Source organism: Panthera uncia (genome assembly GCF_023721935.1).
Source record: "Panthera uncia isolate 11264 chromosome B2 unlocalized genomic scaffold, Puncia_PCG_1.0 HiC_scaffold_24, whole genome shotgun sequence".
NCBI lineage: Eukaryota > Metazoa > Chordata > Mammalia > Carnivora > Felidae > Panthera > Panthera uncia.
In genome coordinates, this window is record NW_026057580.1 from 40,698,132 (window position 1) to 40,715,205 (window position 17,074).

A 17,074-nucleotide genomic window follows, 5' to 3' on the forward strand; every position below is an offset into this window, starting at 1 on the left:
TTCTTGACTGGTTCTTCTAAGTATGTACCACATGTAAGTATCCGTCTATTTTAGAAAGAGGAAAAAAAAAAGTGCCCCAGGAATGCATACCTGCTTTCCTCAACTTAGAAATTTTAGTCATTTAAACAAAATTTCGTAGGGAGAAACGATCAATAGCACAAAAATACAAATCATCCCTTTAGCTGCTTAATCTGAATTGTCATTTATTATAGCCTTATATATTCTTTTTACTATAATTGGGATTCTTGGGAAGTCAATAAGCAATGCTTTCATAAATCTTATCTTGTTATAACTGTTTAACAAGTGAAATATTTCCTCATTCCTCCATTTCTTTTGCAGAAATTTTACTTCACATTTTTGAAAAAATACTTACACAAACTGTTCCTTTGAATTATCTTACATATCTGAATACTATTTATCACCCAGTACAGTAACTTGCACATAGTAACAAATTAATAATTTAAAATAAAATGTACACATTAAAAGGCAAGTGACTTATTTTCAACCTTTGGTTATTTTGGAATTAGTGTACCCACAATCCTTTAACTGGCTATTAATTTTAACATTTTGCTAAATAGGGCAAAACTCTAATGCACCAGCATTTACATAATGGCTTCTTTGGTACAGTGCCTGTTGAAATTATGTACTGAGCACGTTATGTGTTACCACCCCCCCCCCCACAAAAAAAAGAGGAAATAAGAAATCAGGAGGCTCTACAAAATAGCTTAGAAAAACAAGTTTTCTATTTATTTTAAAAATAAGTTTGTAGTTACTACATTGCAGGGACAGGAATTCTTACACATACATTCTAGTTTGTATAAAAGGATTCAAAGAATTATGCATCAAAACTAACATAGAAAGTGTCCACATAACAGTAAAGAAAGGTCCAATCAATATGTACAAAAAGAAAGGGCACTGCTATTCTGGTGTGAGACTGCCGTTTATAACATGATACTTCCAGGTTTCTGGAAGGAAAAAAACAAAAACCTCAATAAAGCTAAATAATTTGTCTTTAAACTCTGTTACTTATTACATACAACAGATTTGCTTGTGTTTAACATTGTTTTCTGTACAAAATAAGTATAATTTTAATTTGAAAATGTGTCAGTTTCAACTTTAACCCTCTAGGTCAGTTACTTTTAAAAAATTGAGCTACATTCTACACGTCTAAATATCGTGTGACAGGATTTAACAGTTTTCTAAAAGATCTTTAATAAGACTCATCTTCTTGCAGTTTTAATATGGTCCAAAAATGTAACTTTGTATTTTGCCTCAATTTATAGTTTATCATTGTGATTAATCACACACAATCTTAAAAGTCATGAGCATGTGTGTGCCTCTGTATCCTATCGTGTACTATATATCATCTCAAACCTATTCTCTTAGCTCCTTAAATGTAGAAACTCATAGCCACCCACTATTACGTATTTGGTTTGTGCCATATAAAGGTTAATTTCCTGATGATTTTATCTGCATTAAAAGAAGTACTTCAACACAGAGCTATCAAAACTAAAAATAATATATACTTATAGCTCATAATATTTTCTAGTTGTTTTACTGTAGTGTGTACAAGATTTATCTCTGGAGCGTCAAAAGTGGTACTTACAGTCTTCTGACTCAATTTGACCTCTTCTTAGTTACTGTACATAGTACAAAACATCATTTGGAGTGCTTAGCTTAGTATAATTAAGAACATAAGTAGTTTCTTAGTAAATGTAATATTCAGTTCAAATCACTTGGAAATTTGGGGAACTTTGGAGAAGTGCAAGGAGGAAAGTAAGGAAAAGGTGTATTTTTCTAATTTCAATAGGAAAATAAATTCTCACCTAAACGTTAACTAAACCACATCACAACCTGTTATGTAAAAAGTACTTTCTTAGTATGGGGGTAATTCACAGAACGTATAAGTACTTCCCCTTTTATGACTCTACAACCATGTATTTCCTGCATATAAGAATGCTTATAGCCCTTTAAACACTCAAGTATCTTGGTCCTTTCAACCTACTCAAAAATTAACTTCAGGTGAATAAAAACATTCAGAATAACAATTTGCTTTTAGTTGACATTTGAGAGATACAAGCTATGTTTGTATAAAATGGAATGCTAGAATTAAACATTAGCTAGAAGAACTAATTTATATTATTAATCATATTTTAAAACATGTAAATGTGAATACAACATAAGCAAAATGTTATTTGAATACATCTGTTAAAATGTCTGATTAATATACTACACTCCAGATAAGGGTCAGTTCTAGGTGTTAACACACATGTGCTGCATGAGGATCTTTTTGCAGACCAGTCTATCTTAACGCAATTCATTTCCAAGCGACACTAAATTCTGCCAAACTCGTATTTCAGATGTGACATGATCAAGCCCACAATAATTCTATACAGTTACTCTAATTAAATTTAAGGAGGAAGATAGTTTCATAATAATGTTAACAAAGAGCCTTCAAATTTGTGAAGCTGTGCCAATAATAAAAACAATGGAAACAAGACCAACAAATCTTTAGTACATAAATTTAAGCAGAAAACAGGATAAAATTTTAAGAAGGTATAGATCTATTGCCCAGAGTTATGAGACTGTAATTTGATTGAATGATTTATACTGCTCATTTGCAACATTTTATAATTTTATAAGATTTGATTGGGACTGGAGACTACCAAGTGGAGAGATTATTAGGTACTTAAAAACACAGAAATTGATTTATATTTTCCATGTATGTAATAAGTTATATTTCTGAAGCTTTCAATAAACTTGAGGTTTTTATTGCTCACCTAAGACAACTGCCAAATTTTCTTTTGGCCTACAAAGAATACATACATGGTGTCACTGTCTTAAAGAGGATAATTTTTTCCAATACTTTTGATATCTGGTCAAACAGAACAAAAATATGGTGATGACATAAATTTCTCAATTCAACTTTTGCAATGTATAGAAGCTAAATTATAAAAATATAAAATCTAAATATATCTGATATTATGAATACATTTTTAAATGTTTTAATTACAAAGAATCTGAATCCATGTCAATTTTGCTTTACTAAGAAACCAATGTCTAATAATGTCCAAATAAGGTCATAAATATACAGTGTCTTTAGAACAGAAATAATACATTTACTTGTTGCATGTAAGATGGTAATTACTCATTTCTTTGCTCAAGAGTTAGAACGAATCCATACATCATACTAGAGGTATACTCCACTCTAAGACTGTGTACGCTCTTCCTTTTTCTGTACACACCTTAAAACTGTACACTTATTTTTTACAAAAATGGATTTATAGTCTATTTTTTTTCCAACACAATGCAGATAACATCAGGAAATTACATGTTTCAAACAGATTGCCTTCAAAAGCAACTAATTACTTTAATGACTTAAATTTCAAACATACACATTATTCTCAATAATGGTGTAACTGAAAGACTCATTTTACTATACAACCAAGCCATCCATTTCTGCATTATGAAGAGTTTAACTACTGACTTTTAATTATATAGTTAAATATATTTGTTAGAAAAAAATAAATATACAAAAAACCTGAAAAATTTGAAATTATTTTTCGACTGCAAAATCACAGCAATCCAGTTAAGATCTGGAAAATGGTTTACTTAATTTCACAGGAGGTTTTCTGTACAAATTTAGGTACAAATGATCTAAAAAGCCCAAATGCATCACTTTCCACTGTTCTTCAAGACAATTAAATGACGGCTAACATTTATCCCTACCAGAAATAAGTAAAGAAATAATTATGTAATGTATTTTGCCAAGGTTCAATTAAAGACTTTATTTTTCTACATCAGGGTCATGCTGATACAGATTTTCCCATCCTCACTTTTTAAAAATGTAGTATCTGAAAATTTTGGTTACATTTTTGTACCATACCAGTCCTCAGAAAATACTACATTCTTTAAACTTTTAAAAAAATGGACAATTTTTAAACAATAGAAATGGTATTTATGTTGGTTTTTAAGGTATAAAATAACTACTGTACCATAAACAAATAAATAACTGCTTTCCTTTTCCATAGCAGTACATATAGCAATACATTCTCCTAAGTCATATAGTTATCATTTACAATAGACAACTCAATTTTACTAATGATGCAAAAAATAATAGAATACAAGGCACAATCATTAAATGGAATTTTTCTTTAGGGTGTATATTGACATACCAGCGTGATAAGGATACCATAAAAAGTGCAGAAAAAACACAATGTGCAATGAGACCACTGTATAAAACATGATTGCATAAAAAGTGATTTGGCCTATTTTAACCTTTAATAATTGAAAATAACCAATCTTCCCCTTAAAATTAAACTATAAAGTATGACATTTTAAAATTATTTTTATTCTACCACTATCTAAAAAATCCTGAAAAAAGAATTTATACCTGGGTAATAGTATATAAGTATGTGTTTGTATATATATTTAATTATACCCATTTATCAATATATACACATACACACACAGACACATTTCTTTGTAAGTCATTTTAGCCTATTAGATATGTCTAAAGTTTAGAAACGACATTAATCCAGATCAACAAGTAAACATCAAATCCCATAACTTTTTCCTGTATTCTCCTTGAATCCTTTAACCACTTAAACATTTTCTCTAAAACATCTCTGTCAAAGGACCCACCAGTGCATTATTTTCTACTATTAAGTACCAAAAAAAGATACATCTCAGCATAACTCTTTTTAATAACGTGCTCTTTAGAATAATATATAGCCTTTCCAATATTGAAAAGTGTATGCTGTCCTGACAGTCAAAAACAGGCTTTCCACTGCACTGATTCTCAGTCTTTGGCACAATAAACAGAGATTGAGTGATTGATATAAGAATCAAGGTCTGAAAAATTAGACAGTCAAATGTTTTCCAATGTGGATATGTTTCCTTTCCATCAGTACATTTTCTCTTATGTTTGGCAGAAATGGAATACAGCAAAAGCCTCATCTAGATTCTTTGTAGATGAACAATCTATAGTTAAATTAAACTTTTTAGGGTTATCAAATGGTGGGAATTTTTATATTTATCTTTAGAGGAAACACACTTCTGAATTTACTGCTACTCTGGTAACATCTGTCTTCCTAGGGGCACGACCTTCTGTATCAATAGAAATGTACCTGGCTTGGTCAAAAATAATTCATTTTAACATGAAATGCTCTATCACTAGGAATATTATGCTCCTTAAGAGTATAGCAGAACTGTCTTTTCCAGAAATAAACTGGGAATTCATTATAGGTCCTCAATTTCTTTTGTTTCAAACAGTGAATGAAATGAATGTTGAAATGCATAACCTATCTAAAGGCAATAAATAGCAAACATTTAAAATATATATGTATATATTTATATATATATATTCATTTAAAGAAGTGAAGTGTCTTGTAAGTTTGTTTGTTTGTGTTTTTTTTGTTTTTTGTTTTTTTTTTGCAAATCAAAACATTCCCTAATCCACCATAGCAGCAAGGAAGCAGAAGCCTTAGTTCTACGTATTCCTTAACTGTACCTGCTTTATGATTTTGAAGTAAAATATTTTGGTACAAGTTACCAACCAATTAAATTAGCTTTTGCTTTTTCAGTCAACTTTCGGACTCGTCCTCTACTAGAAGTTCCAAAAGTCAAAGAGGTGTCTTCGAACAACAGCTGCCTTTGCTCCTCTTCAGAATCATCCTCATTATAGAAAGCTGTCCTTCGACCTTGGTTTCTAGTTCTCATGTGGGGTTCAGAGCCTTTAAGTTCCTCAAACTCTTCTTCCTCATCCATAGGATCATCTGTCTTTTTTCGGTTACTTCTCCTTAGCATTTTAACACTTGTAGGAACTATGAGATCTGAATCTAGTTTTTGTGTCTTCATCTTCCTTTTCGGTTTTCTGCCTCCACGACTTTTTTTCTGTAACAGATCCTCCTTTACAGTATTAGTTTCAGAAAGAAAACTGCATGTTGAAGAAGGAACTACTTCGTCTCTGATTGAATGTACATTATTTTGCTCTGAGTTTTCTGGCTTTGCATACTGTAGTTTTTTGGGCTTTCTACCCCTTTTCTTGTGTATAACTTCACCACTATTGGTGTTAACTTCTACCTTAGGCTTCCTTCCAGGTCCTCTCTTTACAAGTTTAGATGGCTGCCCTCCATGGCCATTTACTTGAATGCTTCCTGGTACAAGAGCATTGTTCCTGCAATCTGCTAAAAAGGAACAACAGTACACTTAACATAGGGAATTGCTTTTTTTATTTGACTCTCAAACTAGTCATAAGGACACTGCTATACTTACGTAAGCACGTAATTCTAATTTTTGTTTTTACTAAAATGAGAAAAGGAACTAACAGAAGGCTAATAGTTTAATGATATTATCTTCTACTTAAAACTCACAGAGGAAGAAAGACCCTTAATGAAATCATTAATGACCTCACATGAGGGAAATGACACTCAGCAAATAACCTGTTAACATTGTAAATTATGATATAGCTGAGATCAGCCAACGTTTCTTAGCATTATTACCTTTACTACATGTTCTAATATATGAACACTGTTTGGATTACACAAAATGACCATATTCACTTGTATAGAGCTTAGCAACCACAAAGAACTTTACTGCTTACCTCATTAGCAAGTTTTCAGTATTCCTACCTTTAAGCAGCTCAATCATGGAAAACGTTGTTAGTATAAAATCCATGACCTTTTAACTTGGTAATCTGAATACATAGTAAGCATAACATCTCCTTCCACTTACCTCTAATAACTTTTTCTACTAGGGATGGAAGAAAAAGGGATATCAAGACTGGAATGTTTCTAGCTCTTATTTGATTCCTTTTTGGATATGATCATCATACCCTCTCTGGTATCAGAGAAGAGTTTACAATTTAAATATTTGCTTATGTTCCTCAGAGGTAAGAAGAATTTCCTCTCCTAATCCTACTACAAAAGAGGTTTTTGAGTACATTTATTAGAATAATTTATATCAATTATTCCCCATAAAAACTACCATGCCTTTGACATTCTTCCTCTCTCCTAACTACAACACTAGAAATCAGTTACTCTTGGTTATGAACTATGTTCTCAGAATAGTTTAAAAAGGATGAAGTAAACAACTAAACAGTAGTTTCCTTCACAGGCTCTTTGAAACGGTCCTATATCCTTACGTAATTGAATGGCAAACAATTGATTTATTATCATAAGCAGTACTGAATCCATGTATCAATCAAATCTATTATGTATGCCATTATAATTGCAACAAACTCCAAGATAAAGGCTATTGTGCTTTATAAAAAAATATAAAATTCTAGAGATCAAACTCTAAATCTATCTAGAGACCATGGTGAACTGCCTTTCTGTGTTAAAAATAAATGCTATTACCCCTTTAGATGAAGGAAAAAGATGACAAACATGTATTACTACTACCTTTGTTCTCCTAAAGTTCTTAAGTTTTTTTGTTTGGTTGTGGTGGGTGATCTACACTGCAATATTCTAAAGAAAATACATAAAGAGATGAACACTGCTTTTAAAGAGAATACTTCCTCATAATGATATCTGTCATAGCTTGAATTATACTTCATATGTATCAAGAAAAAAATCAAGAGGTCACAAGAGGCCAGAGCCAGAAGCAAAGGGAAAAGGCAAAGCCCCCATTTCCTGACCCCCATGATACAAATACTTTTCTTTAGTGGTTTTCCGGCATAAGGAGGGGAGTGGGAAGAGGGGAGAAATGTGTGTGAGTGTGAATAAAGTAATTAAGTATCTTCTAACACACAATTACACTTAACCTGTCTGAGGATTCTGTATATCTTACTTGTTTTACATTAAGACTGCTGACAAGGTTGTAAATAACCAGTCCACATACTCACTATAGAAATTCTACAGCTTGGCTTCAAGGACTCCATGAATTTCTTGAAATGTCCAAATTTTGTGTGAATATGCCTATGGGCATTTTCTGGGGAAAGGACTACAGGTTTCATCAACTTTGCAAAGCAATGCATTAAGTAAAAAGGTTAAGAATGAATGTAACACTCTTTATATGGGCCTGTGTTCAGTATGGTAGTTATTAACCACGTGGCTACTGAGCAATTGAAACAGCTATGCAATTGAGGAACTCAATTTTTAATTTAAATGTGAATACTGAAGCACTGTACATTTTGAATATTGATTACAGGTTGAAATGACAGTATTTTTGATATGATGGAATAAATTATTAAAATTAGTAATTTTACCTGTTTATTATTAGATGCAATAGCTACTAGAAAACTTAAAATAATACACATGATTTATAGTGGTTTATATTATATTTCCACTGGACAGAATTGCCTCTTGATTCTAACAGTTAATCCAGGTGTCAATGTTTATGTAATAAGTCATCATTAATGACTTATTAGCTAATTATATTTCTATACTGCAGTGGTAACTCATATTTGTGACACGCAAAACTTATAAATCAAATTGGTTATTGGACCCCCTATTGTAATGCTAGAACCAATTCACTATGTACATCTGATTTCCGTAGGGTTCAAAGTGACAGAAGCAAGGCCAATATACTAAAAACTTTGAATTTAGTTCAGAAAGGAAGCAAATAATAAAAATGTAAAACACTGATATACAAAGTCATTTGCTTCTTTATTCACTTACTGACCACTATATAGTAAGTATAAGTGACTGAAAAAGTAATTAAACCCAGAAGTTCAGATTCCACTGGATACAAACACATGTAAAAAATAATAAGTGTTACCACAAAAAGCAATGAACAGGGTGTTCTGGGAACATAAAAGAAGTGCTTGATTCTGTCTAAAGAACCCAAGAAGAGGCTTCCTGGAGTGGATAATATTTCAAAGTAAAACTTGAAAGGTAATAGGAAACCATTAAATTGGGAGGGAAAAAAAGACATTCCAAAGAAGGAAGAAAAGGACAATGATATTTCAGAGACTTCAAGTGGTATAGGATAGCTGGGACATAAAAAGGAGAGGGAAAAGTAAAGAAAGCTGGAATGTTAGGCAGCAGCCAAGTAATGAAGAGTCTTATATAATAAGCAAAAACATTAAAATCTGACTCTATGGATGATTTGAACGCAGGGAAGGATTTCAACTGTGTGTGTGTGTATGGGCATGCATGCATTTGTGCTAAAGATAAATGATCAGAAAGATCACTTTTACGCAATGTGGAAGACGTATTGGGTAAGGAAGAGTTGAGAATCAAGACAGCAAGACCAGTTAGAAAACTAGAACAGTCCAGGTGAGAAATTATGTAGGCCTGAATTAAAAACATGGAAGTGAGAGGAACCGATTTTAGGGAAATTAAGGAGGCAGAAATAACAGAAACTAACGACTGTGAAGTAGATCTGGAAGAGAAGGCTAGATGACCCCCTGACTTTAAGCTTACATAGAGGGGTATATCCCAATGCCATTATACATATAAAAGGACATTTCAGTAGAAATATTAAATTTTGAGAGGTGTCTGAGGAGAACATTGAAGAGGAAATTGTTTAGGCATACATTGGAAGCTGTGATACAAAATGCTTCTTCTCGAACTGCTCACTGCCAATAAGCCATAAATGTTTTAACACATCATAGGGTGTACTGTATCAGTTTCTTTCTCCATTGTTCAAACATAAAGCCTTTAAAATGAAAATCTGCAGATGAGAGAACTTGGAAGCATAACTGTAAAGGGTTAAAAGTTTTATGACAGAACAAAGGTCGGGCTGTGGACAACCCTGATGAGTTAACATTTAGTGAAGGGCAGGGCAGTGTGCTGAATTTTGTGATGTAAGAACAACTTAATTTTTCTAAAAAGGAAAGGCGTATACATTTGGTTAAGTAAATCTAATTTAATTTAAACTACCTGAAAATACTTTTTAAGGTTTTGTAATAATGAAGTCAGGAATTAGTTAACTTGCATCAGTAAAAGACTTTGATTCTAGAATTTGTTTTTATTTCCATAAAGCAAGTTTTTCTTGGCTCTTAAAATTTAATGACAATACAGTTTGCTTTGGGCACAAAGCTGCAAATCAAAAGATGTCTCACTGAATGCACCAACTAATACAGAATGTGACTTTTAAATGAGCAACCTAAGAAAAAGTGGATATAAATGCTACCTCCAACAAAAAGCATCATTCTTAAGAAATACCTACTTTATCTTGGAAGATACAAATAATACCTTACCTTGCTCCATGATGGGTGATGACTTTGAAAGAGTGGATGTTTTTGAGAGTACAGATGATTTCACTTTACGTTTGACTGACTTTTCCTTTTCTGTGTTTTCTTTTGCAGAATTATTCCTAGTGCCATGACTAATACTGGACTGACCAGGACTTGAAAGAGTATTCAAAGTTTTGGAATGTTTCACAGAATTTTCTAGAACTGAAACACATATACATACACACACACACAATTAAAAGCTAAATTATTTAACCTATAAATAAGCAAGGAGGTTGGGATTACTTGTAATTTGGACTGCTTGAATTAGCGAAAGGATAAAACCTAGGAGTTGCTTAATGCTTTCTTAGGAAATCTACTTTCAAACAGGAAAAAGGAATACACAAATAAACTCTTTTAACAGTTTCAGACCTTTCTGATGATGTCCAGTAACTTCAAGATTATGAAGGTAAGCCATAGCAAATTGTTAGCAAGTCTGGGTACTAGGATTTTAATCCAGGCAGTTTGGATCAGAGTTACCATTTTTAAGTATTCTATGCTAACATTACTAAATGTCATTTTTTTTTCTTATTACAAATAAGCAAAAAAGAGCAAAACCAACACTTTCTGCTGGAATTTACAAAAATCTCATATATTTCATTTGGCAAAATAAAAGCTAAATTTAAAAATCATATATACTTCAATTTAGAAACCGTAAATGATTCTTACTTGTTTTCCCTGGCATTGCAGATGTATTAGCTTTTGAAATTAAAGCCTTTGCTGCAGAAGAAGTAGATGGCTGCTCAGTGGTAACTGGATCTACAACCACTCGATTGCTTCTGGTTCGAACTACAGAACTGGATTCTGTTTTACCATTTATCTGAGTGGCATTATGTCTCGGTGGTATTGATCGTGTAGGTGTAGAGAATGGAGAGGTAGAGATATCTGACTTTAGCTGGGGTTTTAAGGTCCTTTTTTTCCTTTCAGGGCTGTAAATAAAATAATATCATTAGTCATTCCTATAGCTCTATGCGGATAAATAAAATAGTTTTATAATACTGTTGGATTCAATATTTGTACTATTATGAAATATGTTAAAATATGAGATTTGTAGTGGATTTCATATGGTTGTGAGCCTTTGAAAGTGAATATTTAGTGAAGGATTGCCATAAATGCTACAGTTATATGACAGAAAGCATGATGCCATCACTATCCTAAAAATGCTGTTTTACTGTATAGATTTAGCAGTTTGAATTTAAGCACTTACACTAGTATAGCTTTAGTTAAAAGATTAAAAATCCTCCACATCATAGGAACTTGCATGTCAAATATATCATTCTGCAATATAGGGAATAGTAAAGGAAGTATTAAAAAACACCGAGTTCTATCATTTAGATGACAAAGTTATAGATCAGTTGATGTTTTTTAAAATAAATCATATACCTTGATGCAGCACTACTGGAAACAGAGCTGCTTCTGTTTCTTTTCTTCCTCCTTTTGGTTATTGTATTTCTTTTATGAAAACGAAGAGCAGATTTATAATCTGATAAAACTGAACTAATGTGTTCTTCAAAGAAAGCAGACAGGCGCAAACTCATGCTGTAAATCTACGATAAGAAAAAAAGTGTTTAAATGTGGAAAGGAAAATGCCTGCTCAGTAAATATTAACATAGAACTTAAGTATTTTTTTTAGCAAAAAGTTTCAACAATTTAAACATTATATTTTTCCAATCTCTTTAGATGAAGAGTAAAACTAAAGCCTTTTTACATTTAAACTGTATTTTTTGTAAGTTTTATTTTTAATTTTTGAGAGAGAGAGAGAATATGAATGAGAATCTTAACTAGGCTCCACATTCAGTGCAGAGCTCATCATAGCACTCAATCCCATGACCTTGGAATCATGATCTGAGCTGAAATCAATAGTCATACACTCAACTGACTGAACCACCCAGGTGCCCTGACAATTAAACTATTTTTACATTTGGATTAGGAATCTTCCAAGGTTTCAGAGTCTAAGTTTTTATTTTTATTTTTTGGGGGGGGGGTGGTTCGAGGAGCAGAGGGAGAGACAGAATCTTAAGCAGGTTCCATGCTCAGCACTGAGCCATTATAATGCAGGGCTCGATCCTACAAACCTGGGATCATGACCTGAACTGAAATGGAGTTGAATGCTCAACCAAATGAGCCACCCAAGGGCCCTGGATTTCAGATTCTTAAATAAGAGCCCTAGTATCAATTCACACGGCCTATACAGACAAAATTCCTTTGAACTCTATCACACTGAAACTATCCCTGAGGTTTTGAACCTGTTATCTAGGACTATCATCTATATTTTTTCTTTTTTTTAATTTCCTTTTTTTTTTTTTTTTAAACATTTATTTATTTGAGAGATAGAACACGAGTGGGTGAGGGGCAGAGAAAGGAAGATACAGAATCTAAAGCAGGCTCCAGGCTCTGAGTTGTCAGCACAAAGCCTGATGCAGGACTCAAACTCATGAATTGTGAGATCATGACCTGAGCCAAAGTCAGACGCTTAACCGACTGAGCCACCCAAGTGCCCCTATTCTTTTTCATTTCATTTCCATATATCACCCTTTTGTGATATCTTGTCTGCCCAAAGAGAGGTAAATGATATTTATAATTTTACTCATTTTTATAAAAGATTCACAAAAATACCTTTCCATTAATGCAGAAAATAGCTGGAAAAGTTAAGCCCACATAGCCCTAATATATATCAGGACAAAAAGTATGTGGTATTTGTTAAGGAAAAGTAACCATCCCTAAACATTAATGTCATCACTTTTATTTTATAGAAGGAAAGAAATAAAAATATGTGAATTCTTTTTTCCACTAGGATACCATTAAGAACATAATATAAATTTTGCTCTATATTTAATTAACAGAACATTTAGTTACTTAACATACTTTGCTACTAATTTCATTTAAATTAAACATAGACAAAACCAGTTTTAAGTATATACCCTTGATCTTTTGCTTGGTGTATAGGCTTTGGAATTGCTAAAAATAAGTCTGACATCTTTACATAATTCCATGGGTGACTCATAATTCCCAGCCTCTAAAGTTTCTCTAACAGTAGCAAAATCCATTGGAGTGTCAATGATGTCTCTGTAGTCCTAAAAGAAGAAAAACAGGTGGTATTACTATTAACATCACTACCACAAGGCATTAATACTCAGCACAGGGATTGACATACAATTCCTGTGATGAGTATAAGTCCTAGAACTATTAATAATCCCTTACTTTCCTCATCAAGGCTTTTTTTTTTCCTAATAATTTTTATTTTTTTCATGCCCTCTCCCTTTTATTGCAGTCAACATAGGTTCTTCTCATTCAAGAAGCTATTAAGTTCTGCTGCTTTTTCTTGAGGAAGAGGTAAAGGGTAGAGTTTTTCTGGAAAAAGGATTAAGCATACTGAAAAAAACCTTAGATCCACAACTAACAAATTTCATATAATAAAACTCAAAATTTTATACTAGCTATGAACTCTAAAGGCTCTGACATAGATCTTCAAAATAAGCAGATAAAAAATAAATAAAAAATAAAATAAGGAGATAAAACAATAGAAATACACTAATACTCCATTTGTGTGGAGGCCTGAATTCTACTAACCTCAACTTTAGTACTACAATTGGGAACTCTGCATTAATCAGGAACTGTGAATGTAAATAGCTGTCACAAAGCCTATACACTTCATCAGACAAAGGAGAAGTGGAATCACCTAAAGTATCTACCTAGTCAACTGTGTATAAAATAAGGCAATAGATTAGAAGCAATAAAAACAGACAAGTGAAAGCAGAAAGAAACAGAAGGGTATAAAATTATTTGAATATGGTATCTTTTAAAAGAGAAAGAGTAATACATCTTTTCCATAGACCAGAAGTATGTAACTACATTTTTCAACACGTAGCTTGAGTTTGCACCATCAAGTTTAAATTATGATCAAGTATGTTTGACCATAAGGGAAATAGCATTATTACCTTTTACAAATAGGGACAGTTTTATTTCTTCTGTAACAATCTATATGCCTTTTATTTCTTTTTCTTACCTTATTGCATTGGCTAGAATTTGCCAATTCTCAAGCAGTGAGAGAACAGGCATCTCTGTTGAAAAGCAGTGGTGAGAACAGGCATCTTTTGCCTCATTCCCAATCTTAGGGGGAAAGCATTTGGTTTTTCATGATTAAGTATAATTTAGCTGTAGGTTTTTAAACAGATACTCTTTATCACGTTTTCAAAGTTTCCCTTTATTCCTAGTTTACTTAAGAGTTTTTCTTTTCTTTTTTTTTTTAATTATCATTAATGGTGGTTATCTTACATTATGTATTTGTCTATATTGCATCCATTCATCACAGGACTAATTATGTAAATTATATTTTCCTATCTTTTGTGTTCCTGATGCTCTGGTGATTTGGGATTCTTACAGACCTGAAGAGAGCCTGCCCCTCCCAGGACTAACCAATTCTTAGAGATAGACCAACCCTATGCCCCAAAGCCCACTGGAATTATTCAAATTAGCCAGTCCTAAAGTGTTTACCTTGCTCTGCCTTGCCTTTCTCATAAAGACCCCAATAAAGGCTCTGGCTTAAGCATTTCCTTGCTCCTGCCTTTTGCCATCTGACCAAAACCTGATGTTTCCCTTGTGGCTCTAAGTGGCATTCAGTGACACCATCTCTGGGACTTGTGAATGTAATAAATTTCCTTTTAAGCCCCATTCTCATTTCCTCTTATGGGAATGCTGACTGTACCATCTAATCCCATATCCAATATGTGCATTCTTAGAACAAATGTGTATTCTGTCAAATACTTTTTCATATGCATTAATTGATACAATCATAAAGGAGACTTCTCTCCTTTAATATGATGAATTACACAGATTCATTTTTGAATATTGAATAAGCCTTACATCCCTGGATAAAAACCCACTTGGTCATCGTATAATATCATTTGTATATATCACTGAATTCTATTTGCTGATATTTTATTGAGAATTTTTGCATTTTCTTTTGTATTTTTTTGGTCCAGTTTTAAAATCAGGATAATACTGGTTTCACAGAATGGGTGCAGAAGTAGTCCCTTCTCTGTCTTGTGAAAGAGACTATGTAGAATTTGTGTTAATTCTTTAAATTTTGGTAGAATTGTCCAGTGAAGATATTTGGACTTAAGACATTTCTTTTTTGAAAGCTTTTAATTACAAATTAAATTTCCTTACTAGTTACAGGGCTATTCAAATGATCTATTTTCTATTGGGGGAATTGTGGTAGTCTGTACTTTGAGAAATGGTCCATTTCACCTATGATGTCCAATCTGTATGTGTAGAGTTGCCTGTAGTATTTTTTATCTTTTTGGTATCTGTATGGTCTGTAGTGATATCCTCTATTGCATTCCTGATATTAGCAACTTGTGTCTTTTTTCTTAATAGAGATTTGTCACTTTTATAGATCTTTTCAAAGAACGAGATTTTTGGTTTTATGGATTTTCTCTATTGTTTTTGTTTTCAGTTGCATTGATTTCTTTTTATTATTTCCTTTCTTCTGCTCACTGTGGGTTAATTTTAATTTTTCTTGGTTCTTGAGGAGAGAGCTTGGATGACTGATTCAAGACTTTTTCTATTCTCATGTACTATTTAGTGCTCTCTGTTTTCCTCAATTTTTTAGCTTCATCCCACAAATTTTTATATTGTATTCATTTTCATTTATTAGTTCAATGTGTTTTATTTCCCATAAGACTTCTTTGATCTCACAGATTATTCAGAAATATATATTTATTTAGTCATCAATCAAGTGATTAGAGATTTTCCTGTTTATTTCTGGTTTGATTCCACTGTGGCTGGAAAACACTCTGTAATGATTTCAATTACATCTGTCCTGCTGTTTTTTTACTTTTCTTCCCAATCTTCCTTGGTCACTTGAACAGATTCCATTTGATTTATGTACTGTGTTTATGACTATAACTCTATGAATACATCTTTTAAGTGGTTGATCAGGTATTTATAATATATACAAAATTATCAAAATATACTGGTGTCATACACAAAATAAAGCAATCCATGGAATGGGAGAAGCTATTTGCAAATGACATATCCAATAAAGGATAGGATCCAAAATATATAAAGAACTTATAAAACACTCAAAAAACAATCTGATTTTAAAAATGAAAAAAAGCAGACACTTTTCCAAAGACGACATACAGATAGCCAACAGATATGTGAAAAGATGCTCATCATTGAGATATCACCTCACACATGTCAGAATAACTAAAATCAAAAATACAGGAAACAACAGGTGTCGGCGAGAAACAGGAACACTCCTGTGGAGAAACAGGAACACTCATGTACTGTTGGTGGGAATGCAAACTGGTGCAGCTACTTTGGGAAACAGTATGGAGGTTCCTCAAAAAGTTAAAAATAGAACTACTCTACAATCCAGCAATCACACTACTGGGTATTTACCCAGTAAATTCGTAGAACACGAATTCAAAAGGATATATGCACTCCTATGTGTATAGCAGTATTATTGATGAATGGATAAAGAAGGTCTATATATACAGTGGAATATCATTCATCCATAAAGAAGAACGAAATCTTGCCATTTGAACTGACATGAATGGAGCTAGAGAGTATAATGTTAATTAAGCAAAATGAGGCAGAAAAAAAAAATACCATTTGATTTCACTCATGTGGAATTTCACAAATAAAACAAGCAACAGGAAAAAAGTGACGGGGGGGGAGTGTCAAAGTAAGAAACAGACTCTTAATTATAGAGAACTAATGGTTACCATAAGGGATTAAGGAATGCACTTGTGGTTATTTAATAAGCACAGGGTGATGTATGGAAGTGCTGAATCACTATATTGTACAGCTGAAACTAACTGAATGTTAACGAACTGGATTTAAAATAAAAACAAAGTTTAAAAAAGTGAAATAGAAAAGAATAAC

At 32.5% G+C, this 17,074-nt stretch overlaps 1 protein-coding gene across 1 annotated transcript in view; it reads right to left on the reverse strand.

The window, feature by feature from the left end:
- Window positions 1-354: 354 nt before the first annotated feature.
- PHIP (pleckstrin homology domain interacting protein) overlaps window positions 355-17,074 on the reverse strand; it is a 138,391-nt gene continuing 121,671 nt past the window's right edge. The window contains exons 37-41 of the mRNA XM_049653914.1: window positions 13,102-13,254; window positions 11,564-11,727; window positions 10,850-11,109; window positions 10,148-10,345; window positions 355-6,188 (exon numbers count right to left, since the gene is read on the reverse strand). Coding sequence (XP_049509871.1) covers window positions 5,551-6,188; window positions 10,148-10,345; window positions 10,850-11,109; window positions 11,564-11,727; window positions 13,102-13,254 — 1,413 coding nt within the window. The 3' untranslated portion in view covers window positions 355-5,550. The remainder of the gene's footprint in view (window positions 6,189-10,147; window positions 10,346-10,849; window positions 11,110-11,563; window positions 11,728-13,101; window positions 13,255-17,074) is intronic.